This window comes from Meleagris gallopavo, chromosome 12 (genome assembly GCF_000146605.3).
Source record: "Meleagris gallopavo isolate NT-WF06-2002-E0010 breed Aviagen turkey brand Nicholas breeding stock chromosome 12, Turkey_5.1, whole genome shotgun sequence".
In the NCBI taxonomy this organism is placed as follows: domain Eukaryota; kingdom Metazoa; phylum Chordata; class Aves; order Galliformes; family Phasianidae; genus Meleagris; species Meleagris gallopavo.
The window spans coordinates 18,344,466-18,372,134 of NC_015022.2; the positions used below are offsets into that span (position 1 = coordinate 18,344,466).

General features: G+C 44.1%; 1 protein-coding gene across 6 annotated transcripts in view; it reads left to right on the top strand.

Annotated features, from left to right (window-relative positions):
• The window catches only part of PIAS1 (protein inhibitor of activated STAT 1), a 51,613-nt gene that overhangs the window by 338 nt on the left and 23,606 nt on the right, over positions 1–27,669 (top strand). For 5 of the 6 annotated variants that reach the window (XR_002119087.2, XM_010717609.3, XM_010717612.3 and 2 more), the window contains exon 2: positions 19,013–19,457. Coding sequence is in view for 5 of the 6 variants with exons in the window: in XM_010717609.3 (XP_010715911.1) it covers positions 19,013–19,457 (445 nt within the window). In the remaining variant the exon portion in view is untranslated. Of the gene's footprint in view, positions 1–19,012; positions 19,458–23,505; positions 23,709–27,669 lie in introns of those variants that run through there. The other variant, XM_019619597.2, reaches the window with a different exon arrangement.

A 27,669-nucleotide genomic window follows, 5' to 3' on the forward strand; every position in this document is an offset into this window, starting at 1 on the left:
CTTCCCTCTGTCAGCGAAGTTATTTCTTCTTTAACTCCTCGGGGGTGGGGAGCGAGCCGGGCTGCGGTGCGGTGCTGAGCTGAGGCCCAGCGGGATGAGGCCGTCAGGGGTTGGGGCGGTGGGGGGTGTCAGGGAATCCATGCTGAGAAATTAAAGAAAAAGCCGACGGAACTTTGCGATCGTTTCGCGTTGGCGAGCTGGGGGTGTGAGCTGTGTGTGGCAGCGAGCTGGAAAGTTTGAGAGTTTGGCTGCGGCTGTCACAGGGCTCTTAGCAGGAGGGCTTTGCTTCCACGCTCTGTACTTTGCATCACGAGAGCCGTACGAATCAGGAGTGCGTCGAATATGACAGGAACTTGAGATTTACAGAGCGTGACCGGGGAAACTTGTTGTCTTTCCGAGGAGCCCTCGGTTTTCTGCATGCAGCGGTTTCCTGTGCTTTCATTTTTAGGGGCTGACAGTGCAGGCGCTGTGTGTGTGCCCCAAAGTCTGGGCTCTGTGCTTGCCAGATCCCCATTCCCTTCAGTTCACTGCTGTCCTTTGTTTTTAAGCTGTCTTGCTTGAGCTGTGTTGCCCTCAAGACTTTTTCCCCCCAAATTATCCTTCCATGTAATGAGCTAAAGGATTGAGGTTTGATTCCAGCGTTAAACTTCTGTTAATCTCTGCATGGCGAATGTGAGCAGGTTCCTGGCTCTGCAGCTTTTGGTGCTGGGCTGGGTGCACGTGGTGATGCCTTTATAAGCATCTGACTTGAGTGCAATGAGGGAATAAAGTTTTTACAGTGTGTGTTGAGATGGCAGAGTGGTGGTCCAGAGGCAGTGCTAAAAGGCACATTTTCCCTATGAAAAGTGACGATGTATTGATCCTGAGAGCTTTGAGACCTGCCTGCTGAACGCCCTGTCCTGGTGTCTGCAGCATTACAGCCACAGCTCGTGCAGAACTGTATTTGTGCCCACTTGTCATCCCTGACTTCTTCATCGATCTCTGTCTGAATGCTGCTTCTTGAGTACCAGTGCTGAGAAATTATGATTTTATTTTTTTTTTCCTTTAAAGTACTGTTGCTACCTCAGGGACTTGAAGGGTAAATGTCAATCTGACTGGTTTATTTTCAATTTCACTTCTCGGCTCAGGATATTTAGTGGTACTTGCAGGCTGGGACTTAGGATGGAAACTCTGCGGTCTGTGAGAAGTTGGCTGGTTTTGGTGGCTGTGAGGACTTGGCAGTTTATGGAAGAAAAAACCTTCATACATTCATGCTTTGAAGACTTCAACATTGGAGGGGCTTGACTGCTTTTTTTTTTTTTTTCCTCTAGGATATACAAAAAAAAGAGGTGGGTGGGTGCTGCTCTCTGGGAGGGAGAGAAAAACATGGAAGCATGGAAGTTCTGCTCGTGGTCATGTCTATCATGTCCTGGGTTTTCCAGGAGCAGCCTGGCTCTGTTATTGGGTATTGGGTAGGGTGAGTGATCCTTGAAAAAAGGAGGCTAACAGAAAGCTGCTCTGTCAGGTTTGGTGCAGGGAATGTTTTCATGCAGATGTACATCCCTAGAAAGCAAGCTTTTATGTTTGCTCTTTTTGTAAAGCTTAAAGAAAACTAAGGGGAGGGTTTGTGATCGAGACTCTGCTATTTGAGGAATGAACACAGACTTCTTTTTATTACTTTAATTTTCTTGGGTGAAATTTTTCCACGTTTCTCCTCTGATTAATTAGGAAGTGGCATTGATTTCAGATCTAGTGACCTTTAAAGCTAAAATCAAATGTAATAATTGGCAGTGTCTGGCTTGCCCGTGCGGGGTGAAGTTTGTCAGAGTTTTTCTTTCTCTAAAACTTTCTTGCCTTCCTGTGCAAAGAACCACGGGGTTATGTGCGGGTAACGTACACACATTTAAATTGGGGAATGTGATACGGCATGGGGTATTGCCAGATGCCCCAAGTAAAATAAAAGAACTTGCTTCCTTAAGAGAAACAGCGGTCATCTTGCTTGCTGTAATTTTTCACATAATGTTAAGTCATGAAATAACCTTTCCTGTGATGTATTTTCTTACCAGGATCAAGAGTATTTCAGTCTTGTGCCCCATTAGAGAATGTTTGTCCTATTGAAAGAAAAATAATCAGATAAGATCAAACCTACTTTGCAGATCGTAGCCTTGTAAGGTTACTGAATTCTTTGGTACTTTCCAAGTTCTGGATAAATTGAACCAATATGTTTTTATTTCTGTTGGTGAAACAAGGTAACTGGAAAGTCTGTTCTGCAGATTACCTCCCTAACTCTGGAGGTTGAGACATACGTGAATTTTCCTGATCTTAATTACTATTCCTGTATAATTGCATACAGACTGTAATTTATCTCAAGGTAAGCTATTTAAAGCTCTTTCTAATTGGAAGGAGTATACTTGAGTGATTAAATCTTTCCTTCAGTATTTCTTACATCTCTTTAAATTGGTTATTAGACTGTTGTGATCTTTGCCTTCTACTCAAGTCTTTTGGAAATCATTACACAATTTGCAATAATCAATTCAATTATACATGGATCAAAGAATGAAAAAGAAAAGCTTATGTTCTAGTATTGTCATTCTTGATACTGTCCTAAGAAGCTGGTTTGGTAAGCACATGCTGGGAGGTTTTCTCCTTTGTTCTCTCTCCTTTTAAGAAAGTGCCTTTGGGGATTGAAGAGATCCCTGGTGTGTTTCTTGTTAGACACAATTTATACCATTATAAAAAAAAAAAAAAAGTGAGCCAAGAGTTTGAATGAAAAATCATAATAGCATTTCCACACAATGGTGATGAAAACAAGCCATTTAAGAGCATGCAGTGGGGAAATACCCCTCCTCTAAATATGGGGAAGCGGAGTTTTGGGGGGAGAGGCTGGCAGCACGGCTTTCAGGTGGCGGTGCTATCAGTGACAAATGGATCTCTGGTGTGGAAATGTGGTTGTTAAGTTGCGTTGTCGATGCTAATAAGCATAAGCTACCTATTTTGGTATTCAATTAGAATTTTACTCTTCTGTATTATGAGCAATTTTTGCTTAATCCTTTTATAAGTTGCTGGGGTTGCGTGTTTCTGCGATTAAAGGCAATATAATCCACTTTTCATTGTGAAGTGAGTCCTGGATTACGTTATTTTCATGCCAGTAATTTGGTGTGTGTCAGTATCGCTGTACTGTGGTCTAGGTATCACTTCTCAGGTTTTCTCTTCAGCATTGGCGTTGCAGGTGTCAGATGGATAAAATTGGCGGCTGAGCATCACTGTTGAGCTGTCAAAATCCCAATCCGTAACACTTCTTTATGGCCGATAAGGACAGATTGCTTGTTGTGTACACGTAAATACAGTGTCAGCACATTTCCAGTAAAAACCCCTCCCAGACGCCAGGGGCCATCCTGGAAGTGTTTGTGGGCTGTGCAAATGAAGTTTGTATTTATTGCCGCTTGTGAGAAGGGGGAGAGGATAACCGTCGGTTGCTCCAAATATCTCTGTTTTGGTTACAGAGAGATTTAGCAATCACAGTTAAAAAGCTTAGATGGGAAGAGATGGGCGGGGGCAGAGGCACCTAATGTAGCTGTATTCTCCAGGAATGAGAGCCAAGCCCAGCTGGGTAGGGGAGTGCTCAGGGCTGCAGGCTGCTGGTGGGAATGGCTGTGGATCAGGTGCACGAGGGATACTTAAAAGCATCCCTTGGAGCTGGATTGGGGCAGTTAAGATTTCTTCAGATAGCGGAGTTATTTATGGGGATGGAGATGATGGATATGGTTTATAGTCTGACCTGTGCTTATGCAGAGCGCAGAGATAAGTGTGGACTTGTCACTAATGTGTTTGGCATGACGGATTTTATTTCCTGTAATCTGTTCTTGTAGAAGTCAACATCTGATCATTTTTCTCTTTAGCGCTGTTACAGTGGAAAACAAAACAGAACTTGTAAACACTTGAGGCTCAAGTGCTGCCTGTAATTGTTCAGAGATACCCCAGTTTTCTCCATGGCTGCTGCGTGGCCCTGGAGCAGCACTCGTCACCTTGTGCTGGTGGGAGCTGAGCCCCAGGGCCGTGGGCTCCATTGGCACTGGGGTCTCACCTAAAACAGCTGAATTTGGGGTAACTGTCCCTGCCTTGCTGTGACTCAGTGTTTTCAAAAGGTAGTTTGTGGACTTCCGTATTACCTGTTGTCCCAGAGGGTTTGTGGCTGGGAAATGGATGGATCGCTTGCAGCTTTTCTCTTAGGGGGTGATTTGGTGTTTGGCACTTTGGCCCCTTTCTGCCTGCAACGTTGAGTTGTCTCAGCATTGACTGTTTACTTTTGCTGCTGTGCTTCCGCTTGAGAAAATTCTGCTCAGATATGAGATGCTACAGGTGCTCCTTTCTTTCAAGTGGGAGACCCTGCTTTATGGCCCTCCGTAAAACTAAATTAAAATCTTAAGAAAACCAGGAGTAAAGAATGCAAACATGATTCTGTGTTTAAAAAGCTGGCGATACGTACCGTGTGCATTCTGCAGTTAGCTCATGCTGTCCTTGGTGAGCAGGAACTTCACCTCTGGGTAGCATAGAGAGGAGAAAAGTTTGTTCTGTTCTCAGGGGGAGTGAAAAAGGAAATCATTGTTTGGATGACTGCTGGGACACGTGCTTGGCAGCTTTGGAGTCCTCTCAGGCAAGCTCAGGTACTGCTTGTCCCGTTGCTGTGCCACTATTCCAGCTCTTTGTAAGCTAGTACGTGCTCAGAGTGTTGGTTTGGGCTTTTTGAAATGAGAGAATTGGATTTTACAATGCAAAAATTGCAAGTAGGACCTTCAATGGTAGTCTGTTCATGAAATTAAATGCATTTCTTAAGAGCAGATTCTTTTGCTAGTAAAAATGGTGGGGGGTGTGAGGAGAAGAAAGCACCTCTAGTAGCTTACAGAAGGGTGTTTATTTCTGTAACTTAACTCAGTGCTGTCAAAGCTATTTTGAACAGCTGTAAGTCATTGCCAAAAACGTGTCCGTTTTGGAGTAAATGAGAAACTTTGGGGCTACAACAAAAATAAAGGATCTTAAACCTTTGCATATGAGAATATATGGAGTTGGGGTGCATGGGATGGGACATACCGACTTAGCCAGCTTTATTCTAATCTTGCAGAATGTTCCGTAGCGGGTAACGCTGTGCTGCTGTTCTGTGTGCTGTGGTTCAGGGCTTTCTATTGTCATTTCTCCTCTTCCTTTGCTGATGCTTCCATGTCTGATTTAGGAATTTCTCAGCTCTTTGCTTAATCTTAGTCTTCCGTTGGTATTGGAGGTGCTGCATCCCTGCTCTTATGTTAGCATGTACTGAAGGGATGCCAGAGCACTCTAGACAAGCGCTGTATCCCAAAATTAAAGGAGAGTAGGAGCAAGCAGAAGGTGAGTATAGCATGAAAGAAGTGGAAAGCCAGTGTGTAACTACCCAGGGGTCAATCGAAGCTTGACCTTTATAGGAAACAATTTATGAGAGGCTTATACAGGAAGTGACATGGTAAGTAATGGAAAAGGAGCATCTTAAAGCCATTGCTTAATGCAAATAGAGCATGAAGCTGTGTGGATAGGCTAGAGTTTGCTTAGCATGCAGAGATGGTGTTACTCGTTTATGCGCATCACTGAAGATTGCTCTGTAGTGAAGTTCCCTGGTTTTGTTTAGGAAATGGTAATGAGCTTCCTGGATGTATGCTATTAGCCATGTATGAGTTCTGCTTCCACCTGAGCTGCACAGGCTGCAGGCAGCGCTTCAGTTGCCAGATTCCATCCTAGAGGTCTGTTTTAACAGCAAGACAGATTAAGAAAAGGTGAGTTTTAGTCTTTACCCTGCTCTAGGGCCGATGCACAACCAGCTGCTTTTCCAGAGCGGTAAGCTGTGAAGCAGCTCTTTATCTCTGTAGATGTTTCCTTCACCGTGTTTTACGTGTTTATAGTATATACAAAGAGTGCTCTCTCCCAGTTTCCAGCCTGGGTCTGATCTGTCATGCTAAATTCATCAAGCTGAGAGTTCAGAAGGACTCTCCTGTTAGCTTTTCTAAGTGTTGCTTTCAGTTTCACACTTACTTGCCTCCTTGATCCCGACCACAGATTGCATGGTACTTCGGGTTGAGTGGCCACGAGCAGTCCCCAGTCCATCTCCTGCTCAGAGTGGGTTCAGCTGTGAGGTCAGAACAGGTTAGGCAGCGCTTTATCCCATCTAGCCTTTAAACCCTTGGAGATGGAGACTGTGTAACCTCTGTGGGCGATCTCTCTCACTGCTTAACCATCCTGTGGTGGAAACGGCTTTTTTTTTTTTCTTTTCCATATCCAGTCCTAACCTTTTGTTTCAGCTTGTGCTCTTTGTCTTGCACCCTGCTGTGTACCCCTTCGAAGAGCCTGAACCTGTCCTCTTGTGCGTGCTGGATGGGTAGTGGCAATGTAGGAACAAATCATTACCAGCTTCAGAAACGTGCACTGCTGAATCTGAGACCATCCGTTGATACTTCTGGAAAAGATGAGAGTTGCTTCGGAGAGCTGGACTTCAAAAGTGGTCAGTCTTCTGTTGGAGGTGGTGGCAGGTGGCCGGCAGGAGCTGGGCATCTCTTCACCAGCAGGCTCAGGAAGGTTCTTGTTTGTTCTGAAAGCTGCTACGTGAAGCTCCCCTGCTCTTTCCTCCAAACCCACTCCAATTAAATATATGGTTATAACGCAGGCTGAAAGCTGGGCACCTTCTACTTACTGCTCCCTCACTTTCCGAAGGCGCATCCCTTGTGGTTGTAACTCATATGTGCAGACAGATAGGAAACGTTCTCAGAATCTATGCTGGGCAAGAGCTGAGTCACAATCTTCAGGCAAAGGTGACGACAGAGGGATGGTATTTGGAGGCAGGTACACCAGGCTTTGTGCTTAATAAGGCAGCCATTCAGCTTTTCAACTGGAAACATCACCAGTTAGCAGGCAGAGTAGAACGTAGGATGGAAACAGCAGCAAACTTGGTTTAGCTTGGCAATTCGGTAGAGGTGCAGCTATTTATTTGTTGACTTTTAAACACCTAAGCAGATGTCAAATCCAGTAGGGATGATACGTTTGGTTCAGGTAAAGATCTGTAATTTGAGCTGCAAAAGTGAGTTGTGAAAAAGTTGTGCGGATGGGAATGTTTTCTGGTATACTCATTCTTCATACTGTTTCTTGAGACTCCCTTGATAAAATGATCTCACTTTTGTGCAGATGTTGTATCTTGTTTCCCTGGTGCAAAATAAGAGCCTTTCAAAGAGTCCAAGTATTTGTGTAGATTTTCAGCTTATTGAAAATCTGTTGGGGAGGGCTGCACTCGGGCTATCTATGGAGTTGTTAGCACACCTATAAATACATTGCACCAAAATGAAAAACGGAGAAACTTCAGCAGTGGTACAGAAACAAAGCTGTTCTCTTCCTTAGGTTCCATGTTGGTTTAGCAGTATCTCAGCAGGGAATCTGCTGAGGCCACTTGATGGCAGGGCTTCAAATTTTTTTAATCAAGTATCAGGCTCGTTGTCAGTTTGAATTACAAGTACTTCACATAATATTTTTCTAAAGGGAGTACACCCAGGTTTTCATACAGTTCATAATTTTCGCTTCTACCTCTGCTGTTAGGGTCTGACTCTTTCAGTTGAGAGGTAACGTTTTTATGAGAGCTCTTGACAATGTCACTTGGAGCTCTGAGGAAACAGCTAAAAATAGAGATGTGCTCCAAAGGCGAGTGAAAGAGTGTGAGACCGAGGGTACGTTTAGCTCAGTTTTGTTTCCTTTCAGCTTCCACAAGTGAATATAGTGAAGACCAGCAAGGGAGCAAACATGAGAGATAAGTCCCACCTCCCTGCAGGGCTCTCGCAGTCTCTGGCTCTTTTCAGCTCAGCCCTGTGACCCTGCTGGGGCTGCAGGCTGGGTGAGCTGGAATGAGTCCTTCCCAAGTGCTCACACAGGTTGCTCCTGAGCATGCATGCGCTGCATCTGTTCCCGGCATTGTGATGGCAATTTCTGTTGTTTTGCTGCTTTGCTGCATGGAGGCCCTTCTCATTTTGTTTGGAGTCTGTTCTTGTCCAGCTTCATGCTCTGATCGCTCCTCTGTGTCACTGAAGAGACTGAACAGCTGATCCCTGTCCGCTCTGCTCAAACTGCACGTGGTTCTACGGGCTGCTGTCGTGTCCATCCCTGCGTTCTCTGTTTTCAAGGCTGAAAAGTCTTAGCTTTTGCTGAATGACTTGTCATCCTTCTGTGAACCTTGTCGCTTCTAACATTTATGTATTTTTAAGATGAGGCAACCAAAGCCATCTACACTTAGCTATCTGGATAAAACAGGGATTAATATAGCAAGTAGTGGTTTATCGTGTTCTCTATTTCTTTTTGAATAATCTCTAACAATACCTTGTGTATTTGACTGTGACTGAGCTGATATTTCCATGTGTCTGTTTATCGAGGGGCCAGAAGCTGCTCTGGGGCTGGGAAAGGTCGTTCAGAGCCCATTGCTGCTTACACCGAGCTCGGTCCATCTGTCTCCATAGGCATCACGTTACGTTTACGTGCATTGAATTGCTCTGGCACTCAGTCTCCTGAGATCTTTCGGTGCTTCCCCAGTGCGCCTTCATCCTTATGACCACATCGTATTGTCAGCAACTTTGTCACAGCTGATCACTTTGTTTTCTAGGTCACTAACAAGCAGGTTAAGCTGCATGTGCCAGCGTGGGCCCCTGCAGAACTCCATGCATGACCTTCCTCTATTGTTTTAACTTGGATGGGATTGTAATAGAAGAACTTTGAATAGCAAACTAGGGATCTCTGACCCGTTTAAGAACAAAAAAGCTGTAAGAATACCTGGCTTGTGTGCGCGGACTGGATTTTCAGAGTTTCAGCCTGTGCTACGCAGTTGTTTTTAAACATGTACAACTGAGGAGGTGCCCAGCTGTTTGAAGGGGAAGCAGAGATGTGTTGAAACTTGTTGCCTGAGTTTGGTTAATTAGAAAAGCTTTTTTTTTTTTTAAAGGCAGCTTTGTTTTTCAGCCTACATTCTCACAGCTTAGTAAAGGACTTGAGCTCCGTGTTAGTGGATTAACTGCATTGGCTGCCTCTGGTTGTATTTTTTCCTGAAAGAGGGCATTTGGTGCTTTTGGGATACGGGCTGAGCCAGGTTGGGGAAATAATGCACAGCTTACAGCATCCTTACCTGGGAGGAAACTAGCTATCTAGTGAGCCTACCAGGAGACAGAAAGATGAAAACACTTCATTGTAAAGTGCTGGACTGAAACCCAGAAAATCCTGCTTTTGTCAGGAGAATCCTAAATGACAATAATGAGCTACCGAGGGCTTGTATATATGCAAATTCCTCTTGAGAGTGGGATTTGGAGGAGTGCTGTTAATGAGGGGTGCAGTGGTTCGGCCACCAGAGATTAAATAAATGGGGCAGTGGCTGCAGCATTGCCCCTTGTACTCCGTGGGGAGCGAGGAGAGCTGTCTGTGGGCACTGCTGCAGAAAGGCAGAGCGTCTCTGTTGTCACTTGGTCAGGGTTTCCATGGAAGTTTGAACTGTGCTATCAAAGTTTTCTTAGGCAGCCGTTTTATGGAGAAAGCCAAGTTAAACGCGCTATCGTTTCTGGAGTTTACTTGCAGAGTTATAATGTATTTTAAATCATAGGTGTGGCTGAAAGTTGGAAAATGGAACCTTCATTCCATCAGGCAGTTTGTTTCCATGCATGGCGGGGGGTAATTGTGTGAATACATTCAATTAATGCGGCATTATTTTGACTCTGAGAAGAATCCGGTGGCAGTGAAAGGTGCCGATGGCACGTGGCACGAAATGTCCCTTAGCACCGAGCAAGGTTCCTTGGTGTGTCTCCTTAGGCAAGCTTTGGAAGGAGTGTTTCTGTCTGTGCTGTATGTGGGCCAGGAAAATATTGCATAGAGGATGTATTCTTAGCTTTCTAACACTGCTGAGTGTTTCGTCCTGGGATTAATCATTGCTAACTAATGCGTTCTTAAGCACTGCCTGCTTGTCTTTGAGCCTGCAGGTAACACAGTGCAGTTAATAGATGTAAAAATATGTTTGTCCGTCATAGACAACACTGGAAGGGCTGGGAGAACAGAGCAGCCCTAAGTCTGAGGGGTGCAGCAGGAGAGTGGTTTTAGGATCACTTTGTGGCAGCCTGGATACATCTTTATGTGCTGTCACTGGCCAGTGCCATTGGAACTGATGTCTTTGTCTTTTTTTTTGGGTGCTGAAGAAAGCAGGAAGCTCTGCTTCCTCTCCTTGTGGCCATTGGCAGCATGTTCACCCACTTTTGACATAGGTATTTTTTACCCAGGTACTGATTTCTCCTCTCCAATTACAAATGACACTTTAAAATAGACGTGTCTCAATATCTGATGTAAATATAAATTCCATGTCATGTTGTTGCAATAATTTCATATTTGATGCACCTGTACAGTTAGGAATGCGTTAGATTTTAGAGTACATTTAAATAATCAGACCTGTGATTTGTGTTCTGCTCTGTGCTGTGATGGTCAGTCAGTACCTCATCAGAGTTTGCAAGTTTCTTCTCTTGGCTTACCAGGTACTCACACGTGGTTCAGGCATGGCTTTCTTGCTGGCACTTCTTTGGCATGGTGTTTCTCTCTAACCTAGACCTGTTGTCTGAACAAAAAATGAGCTAGGATAGGAAAGAGTGGTTCTACTCAGCATCTCATTGATTTAGTTTCATGCGTAACCCCGTGTGTTCTGTGGTGGGCATAAGTAGTCATAGTCCACTGAACTGTTCCCCATCCCCAACTGATGCCTTCTTCCCTTCACTCAGATGTGTTTGAAATCAGCACTGTGTCAAAGTAGAGGTGAATTCGCATTAATCTGTGCTCTGAGAACATCAGTGTGTAAACTGGAGGCTTCCTGCTGTGTTGGGTGGTCTCTGCAGGTCTGGTGGGATGTTCCTGTTGTGTGATGTTTCTTACCTGGTGCTTGGAGGAATGGTGATGCGAAAGGGAGGAAAAAACCAACCTCAAACTACATGGATGGCAGGATGATTGCTTGATGGAATATTTGTTTTTCTGCTTATTGACAGAGTGGGAACCTTTGCTCTCTCCCCCTCCCACCTCCCCATGCTTATTTCTGCCGTAACAATTAAGAACACTTGTTAGCAGTAATAAATCATTCTCAGCAAACTGCTATTACAGGGGAATAGGGTATTTGGCCAGTATATTTCATAGGTATTTATTGTGAGGAGATTTATTTCATTTGGGTTCTGTTTTCCCTTTTGGCAAGGGTGATATTCTAACGATGATAAATCACAAGTGTTTCCCATACGTGATGTTTTATCTGATCTCTTAATTTTCCTGTTCTTCTCCCTTCCTTCCGTTCTTCCTTCCTCCAGCACTTCCTCCCTCTCCACTTTTTCCTCTAGTTGCATTTATTGACTGTTGTCATCTCTATACTCAAATGGCTACAGATGAAAGCAGTACCAAGTGCTTCCATGCACCCAGTGAGGTACTGGTGGTACTGGTGTGTGCTTCACAATGGCAGGGCTGGTGTGGCTCTGGCCCTGCCTGTGCGAGGCTTGGAGCTGCTGCCCGTAGCTGTGTGTGGACCCTGCAGCTCTTCCTCGAGGCAGGTCACAAAGCCTGGGAATGTGTTTTTCAGAATGGATCTTCCTGAGGAGGGCTGCTTTAAAGTCTAACAGAAGATGCCATCTTAGCTTTTTTCTTCATTATTTTTTATGTTAATGGGAGTTGTGGACAGATGATTCCAGTTATTCAATTTTCCTTCTCCGAGGGCATAATCGGTTACTTCCAAGGGAAGGGAGGATCAATTAGATACTGGCTTCCGCCTGCTGTTCCATAGTTTTCAAACTGCTACCCAAGTTTAATATGATCGTTAAGACTTCTTTGGATGACAGTATAAGTCAGTGATGACTCAGCCCGTGTCTTGTATTGCATCCTAGGAAAATGAGCACACTGAGGAAGAAAGACCCAAACAGAACAGCAGTCTATTGGAGAATGTGTTGAGCATCTGTTTGTATAATTTCATATCCTGAAGTGTTATATCAAGCGAGCTAAGTAGAAAAACTTCATTTATTTACAATGGACAACTAACTCGTCAGTACTTGGTGCTAATTTACAGCATGTGCAGAATAGAGCACTTTGCAGTTTTGTAATGTAAAGGAATAGAGAAGTTGTTTTTTTTTTTTTTAAAGAAAAAAAACCTTGGAGGAAAGCAGGCATGTGTTATAGCATTAATTTGCTTTAATCAAGTGATGCTTAAGTTAGCTATTGCATGTGAAGAACCAACATCTGTTGATGCAGTAGAGACTTAAATAACTGCTGCAAGCAAACATCAGAACTGAAAGTGAGAATGTAAGTCTTGGAATTGTTGTGCTTTGCTGCTCAGAGCTTCTATAAGCTTCTCGTGGAAGCTGCCTCTTTATCCTTGCTGCAATGTGAGTGCATTCATTGAATTCCAGGTACATTCTTCTCCAGCTTCCCTTCTGGATTGGCTTCCCAAAGCTACGTGTGCTTCAAGCAGATAGTTTAGATATTTAGAAACTAACCAGAGCTTAGTTCTCTGGTGTTCAGCTGAAAAAGGAAGGCTAAATGCTCTTGTTTAGCAGGCTCCCTATCTGTAAATCTCAAATCAGTCACATTGTTCATGTAACCATTGCTTTTGTGTTTTAATTGCAAGTTTAAAAATGCATGTGTACTTTTTTTAAAACTGAAGATCGCTGGGCTTAGGAATAAATGATTGAAATGATTGCCCAGTGTGGTGTCCAGAAGTTGTAATGTCTTGATCCTTTTGAAACTACGAGATGATCTTTCAGACTGTTACTGAATGCTGTACAAGACATATTTTGATTTTTACCAATGCAGGCTTGTGGTGTAACCAGCTAGAGACTGTAATGTGAACATGGTGTGTTTAGCAGCTCTTGGGACAGCTGTGTTTGCAGCCCGTGTGAAGTGTATGGTGGAGGAATTCTCTCTTGTCTGCCAGCTGAAAGGCTTTAGTTAAGAACGCTGTTAATAAAAAGTAAAGTTATCTGGCAGTGACCCTCTCCCAAATAGCTGAAAGTAATTGTCTTCCTTTTTAGCCCTAGGTGTAAGCTGTTAGTCTTGAGGCATGTTGTTTTGTATCCAGGGATGGTCTAAACTGGTATTTCTGCAATTACTTGTCATGAAAATGATGCTAGTGCGTAGCTCTGTAAAAGTAATTCCCATCTGCAAGGACAAATACACTGGGGACAATTAAGTCTGAGTGTGGCTGAAAAAAACCCTCAAGTCTCCAAGAACTGGAATGAAGATTACTACTGTCAGCAACCTTATTTAATAGCAGAAGTCCTAATATAGCTCACCTAGTGGGTACAGTCTCTCAAGAGCGATAAAACTTGTATGGATTAAGATGAAAATGTGAGTGACTTGAAATAAACCCAGCATAGACGTGATGGAGGGCTGCACCTGCCTTCTTCGGCAAATCTCCCCTTTGCTATACCAGCAGGTTGCTGCCTTTGCTCCACTGAGAGAACATTTGTGCAAAATACAAACAGCCCAAAACTCCAAAGTCAAAGGAAAAAAAAACAAACCAAAAACAAACAACAAAACAGAAGAGAACTTTTAGTATGAAGGTATTACACTAAAAATTGTCTGCTTGGATTGCTTGTTGTTACTGGCAGCCAGGAGGCTACAGCAGAGGAGGTGGTTGGTCTGTTTTCTCAGGTGCCAAGTGATAGGATGTGAGGAAATGGTTTCAGGTTGCACCAAGGGAGGTTCAGATTGGATTTCAGGAAGAATTCCCTCCTAGGGAGGTGGGCAGGCACTGACCTGGGCTGCCTGGGACTGGTGGAGCCCTCATCCCTGTAGGCTTGTGGGAGATGTGTAGATGTGACACTTGGTGATGGCACTCAGTGGGGCAAGTTGGTGGTTGGGCTTGGCCACGTGGAGCATCCTTCCAATCTGGGTGATTCTAATGGAGTTCTTTGCACTGCTTGTTCTGTGGAGTTTGGGGCAGAGCTGAGTGGTTGGGGTGTGCTCAGCTGTCACGTGAGCTGAAAGCAGCACAGCAGCAAATTGCAGGACCTCCTGGCCAGAATCATAGAAACCTTAGAGTTGGAAGGGACCTCTGAAGGCCATCAGTCCAACTCTCCCACAGTGAACAGGAACGTTCACGGCTTGGTCAGGTTACCCCAGGCCTGATCCAGCCTCACCTTGAAAGTCTCTCAGAAGCTCTTGCAAGCAAAGTTCCATGCCTTTTGGGTGACCTTTTCAGTGCCAGAGAGGCTTCCTGCTCTTGGAGGGTGCTTGCAGCTGAGGTGGGTTCTTTCAGGGTTGGAATGTTTATGTTGAAGATGCTCAGCCGTAACATTGGTAGCAAGGAAGCACATTGTTTGTCAGCACACTGAAATAAGTAACACCTGGTGACTTCAGCTTGGCAGTGTGCTTTTTTGCTAGCATGGAGCTAGTGAAAATCATGAATGCGGTGTCTGACCTGAAGCCCACAGCCACAGAGATGCTAACAGTAGGTCAACCCGGGCCGCTTTTGGCGTTTGCAGCCGATGTCATTTTGATGCATTTTTGTGTGGATTAGAATCACTTTTAATTCCAGGGAGGTGAATGTGGAGTTCTGCTCATATGGCTGTGAAATGTTCTTTATCAGCACGGATAAACTGGGCAAACATAGAGTATCTCTTAAACCAAAGAAACCCCATCTCCTTGTGTGTGCAATAAAAGGCAAATAACATTGTACCTGCCATTGGTTTGTACCTATTCTTTTAGAGCTGCCCCGCTTGCCTAAACATTGTATGTATCACACTGGGAGGCAGCTGAGTTTCTCATTATGAAAACCAATTGCCTCCTTAAAGGTTGCAGTGTGTTGCATATTTATGACCATTCTTCTGTGCTTTTGCCTCCCTTCCCTTTTGAATTACTGTGACTTCAACCTTTTAGTATTTTGGTTGCGTTAGACAAATGCAGGAAGTTACAGCCTGTCGTGGAGGCTTCGGCTCCCATGAATTGGCTGTTCCACTCCCTCCTGTAGGTTTTCGGTAGGCTGGTTTCATTTTATACGGTTGAGCCCTTTTAGTTTCCTCGTGTAAGTCTTGCAGATAGAATTTAGGACCCAGGAATGTGCCTTCACAGAGGTAAAAGTATTCCCATCTTTTATGATCTGTCATTTTCACAAATTGTAGGTGTGTGGAAACCCAAGAGCTCAGACTGTGCGGAGGGCTTGTGTAGCTCTTTCTTCTCAAGAAGATTTATATCTGGTTAACCAGGCCGCTTGTAGCATGCAGGAACTCTCCTCTATTTTTACAGCTGGATATCGGAGGCATACTGAGATTAATTCCAAGACCATTTCCATACTAATCTAATGCTTCCTAGTTGCTTTTATTTGGGAAAAAGGATCGGAATCTTTTTTCTTCTTTTACTTCTCTCATCGTCAGACTAGGGTGAGGCATTCCATTTTCTTTTTTTCCTCCCTTCAGCGTTCATGTTGATGGTTAGGGAGCTGAGGAGGACCTGTTGCATAGCTCTAGGCACGCCGTGCGGTGTGGTACCCAGCCAAATGCTGCCTGTTGTCCTGGCAGATCTCTTGGATGTGTTTTGGAGCTTGTTCACAGCTTCAAGTTATCACAGGCGTCCGGAAATAACTTGTTAAATTCTCCAGATAGATCCTGGGGCTGATTATTGGAGCAGTAACCCTCTGTAGAAGGCGTTATTTGCTTGTTGGGGTTCCTTGTGCTGCTGCTGAGGGTGGTTGGGCACTGCTTTGTAGGCAGCATCTTCTGACTGCTGTTTGTAACTAGTTTTCAATATTGTCTGCCTTGCTTCCCTGTTGATGTTGCTTAATTTAATTAAAAGAAAGACAAAAAAAACCCAGCTTACTGATGCTTGCTTTTACCTCCCAGGTCAAGGTGTCTTTCCTCCCAGATAAGTCCTTCCCCCAAAGAAGCAGAGGAGGGAGCAGAAAGTAAAGATTCTATAAAGACTTCTCTCTGTTTTCTTTCAAACAGAAGTAGCAGTAAATGGCACTTAATGTTGATGGCTCTGTACACATTTGTTCCCTAGAAGTTAAGGTTCCTGGGAAAGTGGTTATTCTGCCTAAATAGCGTTTTTGAAACAAAAGGGTTTTGTTTTGTGTCGTAGGTGCACTTCTCCAAAGTGCCATGTTTGTTGATGGAGATGTTGTACTGGGTCAGGAGCTGACACTGCAGTGTGCACTAAGCAGCATGTAGTTTTTTGTTTCATAGCCCCGCGGTGGATGTCTTGGGTTTTGAAAAGAGAAAAGTGTTCCTGTTTGCCTGAGATGTGTCCAGATGCTTTGGTTGGGTAACTTGAACAGTTTTTGTATCTGATATGTGGGTGCAACCTTTAAAAATGCAGCAGCTCTTGAAACAGAGCTGTAGGCAGAACGTCCTTTCTAATAAGTAGATGCAAGAGGGAAGTCGGTGGGTGCCTTAGGGTGATGCCCATGGATTGCTTCAGCATCCTTAAGCTGTTGCTTTTTTTCCAGACCGTACTGGTTACCTAAAGTAGGTGTGGGAAGGATACATCCTTGTTTCCTCAGCCAGCAGCAGTGGTGCAGTGGGAGCAGGATCGAATGGCTGCGTGCCTGCCATCTGGCTGCCAGTGCCGTGGCCCAGATTTGGAAACAAGCAACCGGGAGGTGGGAAAGCAGTGGCTTCACGCAGTGCTTCTGTGGGCCTCCTGCCCGACATGTGCAGTTGGGTGACCTGTGATGTGAGGCAGGGAAGTGGAATCCAAGTCCTGGGGGAGGGCACATGGGTGGCGGAGTGCATGCTGCCAGGCAGGCAGCCCTCGTGACTCACAGCTTCCGTGCAGGAGCACGTGCTTGTGTTGTGCTGTGCTGTGCTGTTGAGCAGGAAATGTCAGATGGGTGTTCATAGATTAGAGTTACCTTCTGAGCTCTCTTGAAGGCTTCACAGCAAGTCAAAACTGAGATGAGTTGTGTTTCTGTAGAGCTAGTTTTCACACTTGGAACAATTTTCCTGCTGTCCTCTCTCCGTGGACTGTAGTTGTTACCTTAGTATGACAGGTACCAAAATGCACAGTACCATCAGAGCACCCCATTGGTTTGATAGCGGGGTTCATCGTGCATGGAACCAGCTTGTGGTCGCACTGCTGCCTCACACTGCAGTTCCACAGCAGGTGAGCAGCTAAATTAAACAGCACCCACTTCTGTGCACTAGTGTGAAGTTGGGAGGAATGTGCATTTACCTGTACTCTAGGCTATAACACCAGGTTACCTGTAGTTGCAGTTTGCAAACTAGTCTTCAGTCTTTGATATCCGTGTTTAACTTGAACCAACCTCAATTTTTATTTATATTTTTACTGGCTACTTGTTTTTGCATTAGGAAGAACTAAACAAGCACTTTATATTGATAAACAGCCAGAAGTAGGGGCAGCTCTCTGCTACAAACTCCTAGTGCTGTTTCTTCATTGGCTGTTTCCAGTTGGTGCATCTGCCAGTGCTCTTAATATTGCAAACAGCGTTTTTAGTGTGTTCTTCTTTTTAAGGAATGTTTCAGGGTGGGGAAAACATGAGGAATTTTATTTGTTTTGGTTCAAGTCTGGCTGCACGATGGGCCCTGCTGTCTGTGTGCTTATTTCAAACTTCTCCATAAGTTGAGAGATGGAGAGCATCCAAAATTTAGCAGGAGTTTCTCATTTAGCTCAATTATTCCTTATTCCTCTGCATTTTTTTGCAAGCTGGGCCTGCAAGTTTCTAGCTGTACAAGAACAGAGTGACACTGAGACCGCTGCTGAGGAAGTGGTGTTTATAAATGCTGATGGTCACAGACAGAGCCCTTCAGCTGTAACTCCTCATTATGTTGAAGAAATGTTTGTTGAGCATTACAGTGTTCTCTTGCATGTTTCAGATCTGTTTGTTTCACTTTCCTTTCAGCTGTCAGTGCCTCAGAGTGTAACTGAAATGCCTTGTTCTTCCAAGACACCCCTGTTCTTCATATGGAAGATCCAACTAGTTGGTGGTAGTGATGGGTTTTAGGCATCTTGCTTTCATGAAATTTATTGCAAATCCAGAATTCTTCAGGAATATCATTTCAGTTTGTCATGGGCTGTGTTATGGTGAATAAGCCACTGACAGGTACTGAAAGAAGTTCTGAAATAGAACGCAGACTTGTAAGTTGGCTTTCTGGCTCTGCCTGACGTGGGGAAGTACTTGGTGTGCACAGGGGATTGCTGGTTGCTCTGCTTTGCATGGTGTGTTTCTCAGTTCCTGGAGAAGTGAAACAATTTACAAGTCCTGCTGGTTTGATTCATTAACTATTGGGGGGACAGTGAAAAACTGCTTAAATAAAGATGCTATTGAGTAGAAGGCGCACTGGGCGCCGTGAACCAAAACAGAACGTGCAGCTCTGATGAGAGAACAGATTGAGGATAAGTGAGGAAATTGAAGCTCAAGGAGTTTCCTTTAACTCAGTAATGATCATGTGGGGCTAGGCAACTCAAATTATAATTACCTCTTTCTATTTCTTTAAGCATCAGTCATTTCTCTCCTTTCCTTTGAACCTGTGTGGAATAGTTAAGCTGCATGGCGAAAGTGAGAGAGGGACTTAAAAGTGAAGTAGGGCCCTGGAGTTAAGTGCTGACACAGCTTTCAAGTGCAAGTAGTGGAGACGTGGATATATTGGCAGTGTGTGACTTCTAGTTCCTCTAGCTGCAAGTCAGAAGAATTGTTAACGTTGTAGATGTTAGCAGAACACTGATTAGAAAGTAGTTATGCATCCCAATGTTATTTCTTGTACTGACAAGCTGTCCTTGTCTCAGTTTTTCCCCAGTGTTGCTATCCTGAATTGCCTGTGGCAAATGGAAATCCCTTTAAAAATTGCTCGTTACAGACTCTCTAAGTAGATGCACCTATCTAGTCCTGTTCTCATTATATTTCAGTTCATTAATGGGAGAAGAGCAACGGTCGTGTGCCTTGAAGAATGTTCTGCTTAACAAGATGAAGCTACATTCTGATGTTAGCGCTTAAGATGATGAAACTTGAATACTAATTTTTTGTTTTGTTTCTTTTAAGCAAATGGTTATGAGCCTTAGAGTTTCTGAGCTGCAAGTACTTCTGGGCTACGCAGGGAGGAACAAGCACGGACGAAAACACGAACTTCTCACGAAAGCACTGCATTTGTTAAAGGCTGGCTGCAGTCCTGCTGTACAAATGAAAATCAAAGAACTCTATAGGCGAAGGTTCCCCCAGAAAATCATGACACCTGCAGACTTATCCCTCTCCAGCGTACACTCAAGCTCCATGCCAGCAACTTTGTCTCCATCTACCATTCCACAGCTCAGTTACGATGGCCACCCCGCCACGTCACCATTGCTCCCCGTTTCGCTTCTGGGACCTAAACATGAACTGGAACTCCCCCACCTCACATCTGCGCTCCACCCTGTCCATCCCGACATCAAACTTCAGAAGTTACCTTTTTACGACTTGTTGGATGAGCTGATAAAACCTACCAGCTTAGGTAAGCTTGCGTGTTGTGATCGTGTTTGAAGATGGACTTTTTTCTAGTAATGGATGAATTAAGCTGCTAATGCAGTAACTGGTTAAATATTGCATCACAGCAGTGTTTAGAGAATTGCTATTTTTGGTAACTTTGGGAACAGATTGTTCTATGCGGAGAGACATCTTACGTAATGCTCATTAGTTGCTTTAGCTGAGCCATTAAATATGGTTCAAAGTTCCGTTATATTTAAGGGGTGAGCTTGAAAAGAAACAATCGAACCATAGAAAAAGGAACTTTAAAAAAGCAAACAAACTCCACAACTGTTTAACTTTAAAAAAAAAAAAAAGAAACAAAACAAAACAAAAAAACAGAAAAAAACACACACAGAAAAATCCCCCCAAACAAAGCTTAATTATTAAAATAAATAAATAAATAGTACTCCAGCAACCTTGAGTTTGTACGGCCCACAAAGGTCTTCTCATCTGTGCTGGGAAGGAATGCTGTGCTATTTGCCATGATCCCTTATGGACTGAGTTTGGGAAGACTTGTGGTTCTTCAGCTGTTGTGGCTTCTTTTGTTTAACAGTTTTTGTACCAAGGTATAAATCACTTGGATAGCTGCTGAGCACCAGATGATGCTTACAGAGCGTTATGTAACAACGTGGGTTTTTTCTGGCTCTGACTCCACCTTGCATTTGTGAGCACGGCTAACTTTTAATACTACTCCAATGCAATAGTCCTGTTGATTCCTGGAGAGGCTGCTTGTATGTTGGAGCCTTCTGCTGTCTTGAAATCTGGTGAAGGCTCACAGTGAGAAGAGCTAGTAGGAGGGGGAGAGTTGGGAGGTGGTGGGGAGTGAGAAGATTGTCCTTTGCACAAGAGATTCCTTGTAAGCAAACGTGAGCAGGTAGTTTATGTTTGTAGCCTGCACTGCCGTGGGGCTGACAGGAGTCTGCTGTGTGAGCGAGTGGTGGTTGTCTGCAGGCTTCTGCAGCACGTGGCACAGTTGTGTTTTAGCTGTTGAATCTGAGACTCTGTGAGAAAAACAGACTGCTTTTGATAGTCTCAGGTTCTGGTTCAGGTATTGTTTTCAAAGGCGTGCTGTATCTGTTCAGTTCTAGTCTGAAGTCTGATGGATTGGTAAGCATTCCGGGCGGTGTTGGTGGTACAGGACAATTAGGTGCTCAGAATGTGTCTCATCACTTCTACATTGTAACTACTTAAAAATAACAGTCATCTCAATAGTACATCCTGATGCAGGAGTTATGGTTTGCTTTTAGTCCTAGATGTGGTAAGAAGACTTTTCTGTCAGTGCTGTGCCTGACAAACCAGCCCTGAATTAGGAGATCGTAATTCAAGCTCTGTCATTTCTTATTGCTTGAGGAGTTTGTCTACAATAAAAGGTTTTTTCCCCTTTGTGGTCTCTGAGTGCCAGGGTAAGAAAATGCAAGTGGGTGAAGCTCCAACCAAACAATTGAAATAATCTCTGCTGCTTTCAGTTGGTGTAAGGGCTTGTTCTGGGCTTTTATTTAGCATGTGCATCCCGTGCTGTTTGTCTGAGGCAGTGCTGTTTAAAAAAGCTGTTTCTTCCGGAGCTTTTTGGGAAGAATGTTTCAGTGTCCATGGGTGTGAGAAACAGTTGTTTCCTTTTGTAGTGGAAAGCAATGCTTCTGCAGATTGTAAAGTTGCCAGCTTCAAATGTCATGAAGATGTTTTAAAGTAATAGATGTATATGTCGACTGGAGAAGAAAAATAGTGACTGGATTAGTAACCAGGGATGTGCAGCTCTGTGCGCTATCGCAGAATTGGGGGATGGTTGAGGTGGGAAGGGATCTCTGGGTCCTCCTGGTCCAACCCATACCCAAGCAGGGGTACACAGAGCAGGGTACCCAGGGCCACATCCATGGCAAAACAACTCAGAGCCCCTGTGTGTCATCTTCATTTGTGCATTTGTGAATACTCTACTAGAAAAGAGCTTTAAGTGATATTTTTTAATACTTGCCCTAAATGGTTCGGACATTCTTTTCACTGTGGCAATGCATGGCTTTCCTCAAATATCAGATTTCTTGGCTCTCAGGTTTTGTTCTCAAATGACAGATGCATACTGTGAACATTCAAAACTTTGTCGTTTGGCCAATATTTTGGGATCTCCTGCGTGCTTTTTCCTGACAGGTTCGTTACAGGATGGTTATAAGAAACTTAGATTTTTCTTCATTTCTTTGCACCATGAGAGCTAAGAGATGAGCTGCTGAAGAGTTTTGAATGAATGTCTCTGTTCTTAAAATAGAGCCTGTCAGAATGGTAAAAGTACGTGGGGATGAGTGCAGACTCCATTGGTTTGAGGATTTTGGGATTCTTCTGAAAGAAGTCATTACATATAAATTCAATGGATCATATCTTTGGATCTGATTCTCTCCTGGTCTTTCCCTATTCAATGTAGGGCTGCTTGAAGGATTGCCTGGAGTAGTCTTCTGTGCCATCAGGAAGTAATTATTAATTTGGAAAACAATAATTTGACAAAGCTTGGGGGAAGGGAGTTGCGCAGCAGGGCACTTGAGTATGCATTCTGTACCCAAATATTCTGTGTAAGTAGGCAGTATGCAAGCTAATGTGAATAACAGATAAGGAAATTAAATTTGCTAACTATTATTTTTAATGTCAAGAACAAAAGGAGGAAATGGATGTTACCTTCTTATACTTGCTTCCTCAAAATGTAGCTCTGAACTGCAATAAAATCTGCATGCTGACAGCTAGGTGGGCAGGATTCATTCACAACAGGGAAGAAAACGTAGTGCTTTATCAACCCCCCTCCTCCTCACCAGCAGCAGTTACTGAGGGTCTCGTCTCTAGCATGGCTGGCTGAAATGGCTGTCACAAGCTAACGTTACAAGGCTGTTGGCTGTCTTTATTTCTGTTTTCTCTGCAGCAACACACAAAACCCCCAGCAGTGAGTAGGATGCTCCCGGAGTTGCCTAACGAGTTGAACGTGTAAACACAGCCCATGCTACTTCAACCTGCTTGTCTCCGAACAGCTGACAGTAGCACCTAGATCCAGGTGGTGGTGGGACTGCTCCTGCTGCTCTGCTCGCTTAGGTGCCTTGTTTTGCTTCCAAGCGTTCCAACTGCATAACTCCTACGTAGCTTCTTGGAGCCTTGTGGCTAGTGCTGCTGGTCGTGGCTCTGCTGCCTGGGCTGCTGGAGGTGACAGCGTTTCTGCGGTCCTGTGAAGGCTGCCAGTAGCCTCGTTTAGCTGAAAGGAAGAGATCTCTGCAAATGGCAGCAGAGCTGTGGAATTTGTCCATCTTTTGTTAGTCATCATCCTTGCAACACTGAGTAAGAGCCTGTATTGGATATTTTTGTGTATGAGCCAATTCAGGATACTCATTCTTGTTCTGAAGGTGTGTGGTGGTGGATGGATGTGTACCCTGAGCTCTTGCAGCACTAATGAGAAGTATGAGCACCCTGCCTTGTGCTGAACAGCCATTTCATGTGATTATATGAAGATGCTTTGGAGAAGGAGATCCCATTTGGCCTTGATGAATGTATGAAGACTCCTTATTATTTTGACCTATTTTTTTTAATAGGAATTCCTTTAAGTTAGAGAATCTTGCTTGTTAGTTTCTTAAGAGAAGCTACAGCTTTCACTTAATTTTATGTTCAGCCTTCAGTCGGTGTACATGCACTACTAATTGGTTATTTTTGAAGAATAGGGCCAATTTTCTAAAAGTAACTTCTATCACACCGATAAGATCTCTTGTGTGGTAAAATGTTTACTATGAGATGAGTAATGAGTACCCAAATTCTGCCAGCTTATTATGGAAGGGACCTTAGATTGTTAAACAACATCTTAAAAATACTTCTTGTTACAGCATATGCCATTCCTAATTGCTTTAGCTATGTAGTTGTTCCAAAAAACATTGTAACTAGGCTACGGGTCTTTGTTTACCTGTGTGTAGTGGAAGATTAACTTTTTCTTTTCAATTTAAAGGATGAAGGAGGTTATGGGCTATTCCATTCTGTTTTTATGAGGCTGTCTGAGCTCCACGTGGATGATGGTCCTATGATTTGTTTGCTGTGTTTCCATGCTAAGTGATGTTTAAAGCACTGAGCCATGGAAATGGGAATTTTGGCCCACGCATCTCAGCCTTCTGGAAGGAGGAGGCAACAATGAGGTGTTCTGGGCATCACCCCCACAAAGCAGCATCTCCTGCCTGCCAGCACCCGTGGGCTGTCGCCATCGGGCAGAAGGAGCTTCTGTGGCTTTGCTCAGGTTTGTTTAGGTCCTGGTGGAATTTCTTCATCTATGGACTGTAACAGGTTTCTCCAGAAGTCCAATTTCTCCCCTGGTCCTGCCCTCAGAAGAGCAGCTCTGGCCTGCTGCTCACTGGCTGGCAGTCACGCTCCCAACTTGCATTTACACTGAAACTTCTTTCACGTGTGATTGACCATGGTTATTTGGACATGGCACATTCCTGAAGGCAGAGCTTGCATCTGGTCTGACCAAAATCTCGAGTGTGGCTGTAGTTCAAGTTACAGCTATTAAACAATTAAACAAATCAAAGCAGCTAGAAATCTAGGTTGGAAACTAGCAGAGTTTTGTTTGGCAAGTGTTTCACCCTTCCATATATCAGCAAGCTGATCTGCTGCTCTGTGCAATCAGAATCATGGTTTATATGAAAGTCACGCTTTTACTGTCTTCTGTGTTTGTTATTTTTTCAAATGTTCTTTGTGGGAGGAAGTTCAGCAAAACCCTGCATTCTCAGCCCAGGCCGTTCTGACTTCCGGCTCTGCAGCTTCGGGTTGCGCAAGGAGGAGCTGGAATCTGAACTCTTGTTTGTGTGCTGTGGCAGAGCAGAGCTACGGCGCACTGAAGTTTCTTTTTTGGGCTCCAGTTCTATTTGCATGTGGCCTTCTTCAGGTTCACATCTGAAAGACTCTTTCCGTAGTTAGTTTCTCTTAATGTTTTTAAGTTTTGCACAGCTGTGCAGCTCTTGTGCTGCAAGAGGGGGAGTGTAATTGCTTACTGTTCACCTTAGCAGATGATTGTTGGCTCCTCACACGTGGAACTGAGATCACCCTGATCCCAGGATCCTGCAGGATGTGGGTGCTTTCTGATGCCACAGCTCTAGAGTGGATGGATCTAGAAAGCTACCTCTTCCCAAGATCAAATTAGGCTATCTTTTTGATAATTAAAACTTATAGCGGAAGGAATTACGGCAAACCACACTGTTGATTCAAAGTCTGAGTAATCCATTAATAATCAGTGAATAAACCTTGGGGTGGCATCCCACTAAGGTGCTTTGAGGCTTGGAAGTGTTGCTCAGGTATCGTGAGAGGAACCTCTGCTATACACATTTCCACCTGCAGCAAAGACACGGGTGTCACTTACCAGCAGCATTTCCAGCTTCCGTGTCTTGAACGGCTTCGTTCACTTGGAATCTTGATGCTTTAGTCTCCCTTTAGTATTCCTTTCTGAAGGAGGTGGTGTGGGTTGCTCTAATTGTAGGAGAAGACTTAGTAGGGGTTCTTATCTGATCATAAATGTTGAACTTACTTTTTGCCTTTCTTATTAGGATTATAAAACTTGATGCTGTCTTGCTGAGACCAAAAATATGTTAGAATCAGGATAGGCAGTGCTAGCAGCTTGGAGTGCTTCACTGCTGCTGGTGCTCTTAGGAGCAGAAGCTAAGTTTTTTCCAGCCTGCATGGCAGAAGGTGAGTCCTAGGGTCTACATTTAGGTGTGCGAGTAAATCAAGGGACTTAGCAGGGTGTGAAAGATCCATGATGTTCCTACCCCAGCAGAGGAGATCTGTGGGCCCAGCAAGAGCAGTGGTGAGAGGTAGGATGGAAAGGAGAGAGTTCTGATGCTGTTGGTCAGCACTGGATTGGCCTTAAAGGTCTGCAGGAGTCTGTGTTGCTCAGAAATGCTGTGATATGTGGCTGATTAAAAATAATAATGCCTAAGTACGTGTCCAGCTGCACTGGAGGTTTCAGCTGATCTATTATTTTCATACAATATATAATGAAGTGCTGTAAAATAAGTGATATTTATGAATTAATTGTAGCCTTTGGATTATTTCCAGGCTATTTTTGTGTACGTATGTTTAGGCACTGATTCAAATAATGCTCAGAAGCAATAGGCATAGCTCCATTGGGAGTGGGAAAGGCAGGGAGTAAAGAGGGCTTAACTATTAAAAGCGGTGACTTAAGCCAAGCGGAATCTGGAAATGATCTGAAGAGAGAAATGCTGCAGAATGACCAGAACCTGAGGTCAGTTTTTCATCGGTTTTAAGCCCAAGAACTCAGTACTGCCATTTCACAGTAATGCCACGTGTTCTCGAGTGCAGTTGTAACCGTTGGGAGTGGATGAGGAGCTGGCCACTGCTGTCAGGGGAAGAATGACTTGTGTCTTTACAAAAATACATCTTTGTGAAGAGTTTTGATGTGCTCCTTGGTGTCTGGCCCAGGGTCCTTCTTCAGCTGGGCTTGACTTGGCTCTGGTCATGAGCAGGGGGCTTAGGTTGGATCTAAGGATGACATTCTTCTCAGTGAGGATGGAGAAATAAGGGGAGGCTGCCCAGGGAAGCCGTGCACACCTCATTCCTACAGGTGGGCTAAGGCAGGTTGGACGGAGCCTTGGGCAGCCTGCCCTGGGCATAGGGTGGCTGTGTAGCGGGCAGCAGGAGCCCAGGGGAGTGGGGTGCTGGGTTCACAGCGTTGCTGCTCAGCTCTGGCTGGTGGCAGGGGCTCGGTGCTAAAGGGCTGCGGTTAATAGAAGGGAAGCGTTTGTGTGTAAATGCTTGCATTACCCAGGAGCTTCATAAATTGTGGTGCTTTTAAAAGGGCGATGTATCCTGAGATGCTGCGGATCTCCCAAACGAGAAACAGCCTCTCATCGTTCCTGTCCTGTGCAGCAGCCTGCTTTCTGCTTTATTAAAAACACCGTGCGTGTAAACGAGCCCCGTTCTGGATTGGTGTGAGGGGATTTGGGCGAGCTCTGTCGTGAGGAATACGGGTGTTGTGTTCCCTGGCTTCCGCCACAACTGAGCGTGGTTCAAAGCCTGTCTGAATTTTACCTTTTAAGAAGGTAAATGTTCCCTGTGCCCTGATCTGAATGCAGCAATTTTCGTCTTAGCTTGGAGCCGGAGTATTACATTTTCAGTGGTGCTACTTGAGAGGAGATGGAGCATAAACTGACACAATGCCTTCTGTAGCTGAAAAGAATAAAAAAGCAAAATGTCTGTCTTGCAACAAAATGAAGTATCTTACGTGTTTAGGGAAGATACATAAATATTTATGTGTTGGATTGACATCTCCTATAGTGTTTGGGTTTTACTGGTCAATATTTTGACAGATGTAACTGATGAAGATGATGTACTCTATTAGCTTAGTGAATGCCCAATTAACACCTCTTGTTCGGCTTACAGCATCGAGCAGAAATTTGCTGTAGTCCTGCTCCTCCTGCTTGACTATTCTGCTTTCAGAAATAAACATGCTACTATTGCAAACGACCGGTCAAAGGCCAATTCACTGACGGCTTTTCTTGTCTTCAGCTAAGGTAGAGTATAAAACGTAAGCTTAATTTTAGTCCAAATACATTTCTGCATTAGAAAAGAGTGTATTCCTCTGTAATCAGCTGGGTGAGCATTAACCTTAGCACTCTGACAGCACGATGGCCAGCTGCTGTTGCATCAGGAAGCATCCCCACGTCGATGGCGTAATGACCTGAGCTTCATTAAAGGTTCGGAGGTGTCTGCTTTTGAATGGAAACTTAGAGCAGCTTTTTCTCGAGGCAGCAAGAGGTATTTTACTGCAGAAAGATTGCGTGGCTATTTTTAGCCCTGGGTACTGGTGAGGTGGAACAGAATATTTTTAGAGCTGTAGAAAACGCAGCCACTCGAGCTGCCTTCTTTCATTCTAATGCCATGGACTTTTTTTTGTCAAAATAGAGTAGAACCGGTAGGAAACGTTTTTTACGTGTCATTATTATTAGTTATGTTCATTATCTTTTTAATATAAATATTTACATAGAATTAAGTCCTGTGAATAGCACTCCAAAGTATTAAGATGGTTTTTACTCCAACTTTGAAAAACATTACTCATGTGAACCAGTCAATAAAAATGCAACAAGCAAGGTGTGATTGGGGCACTCTCGATACGTACCAACCCCATCTGCTGTTTGGATCATAACTGGAGTGAAGAACGTGCAATAATTCAGCGGGTTGTGCTA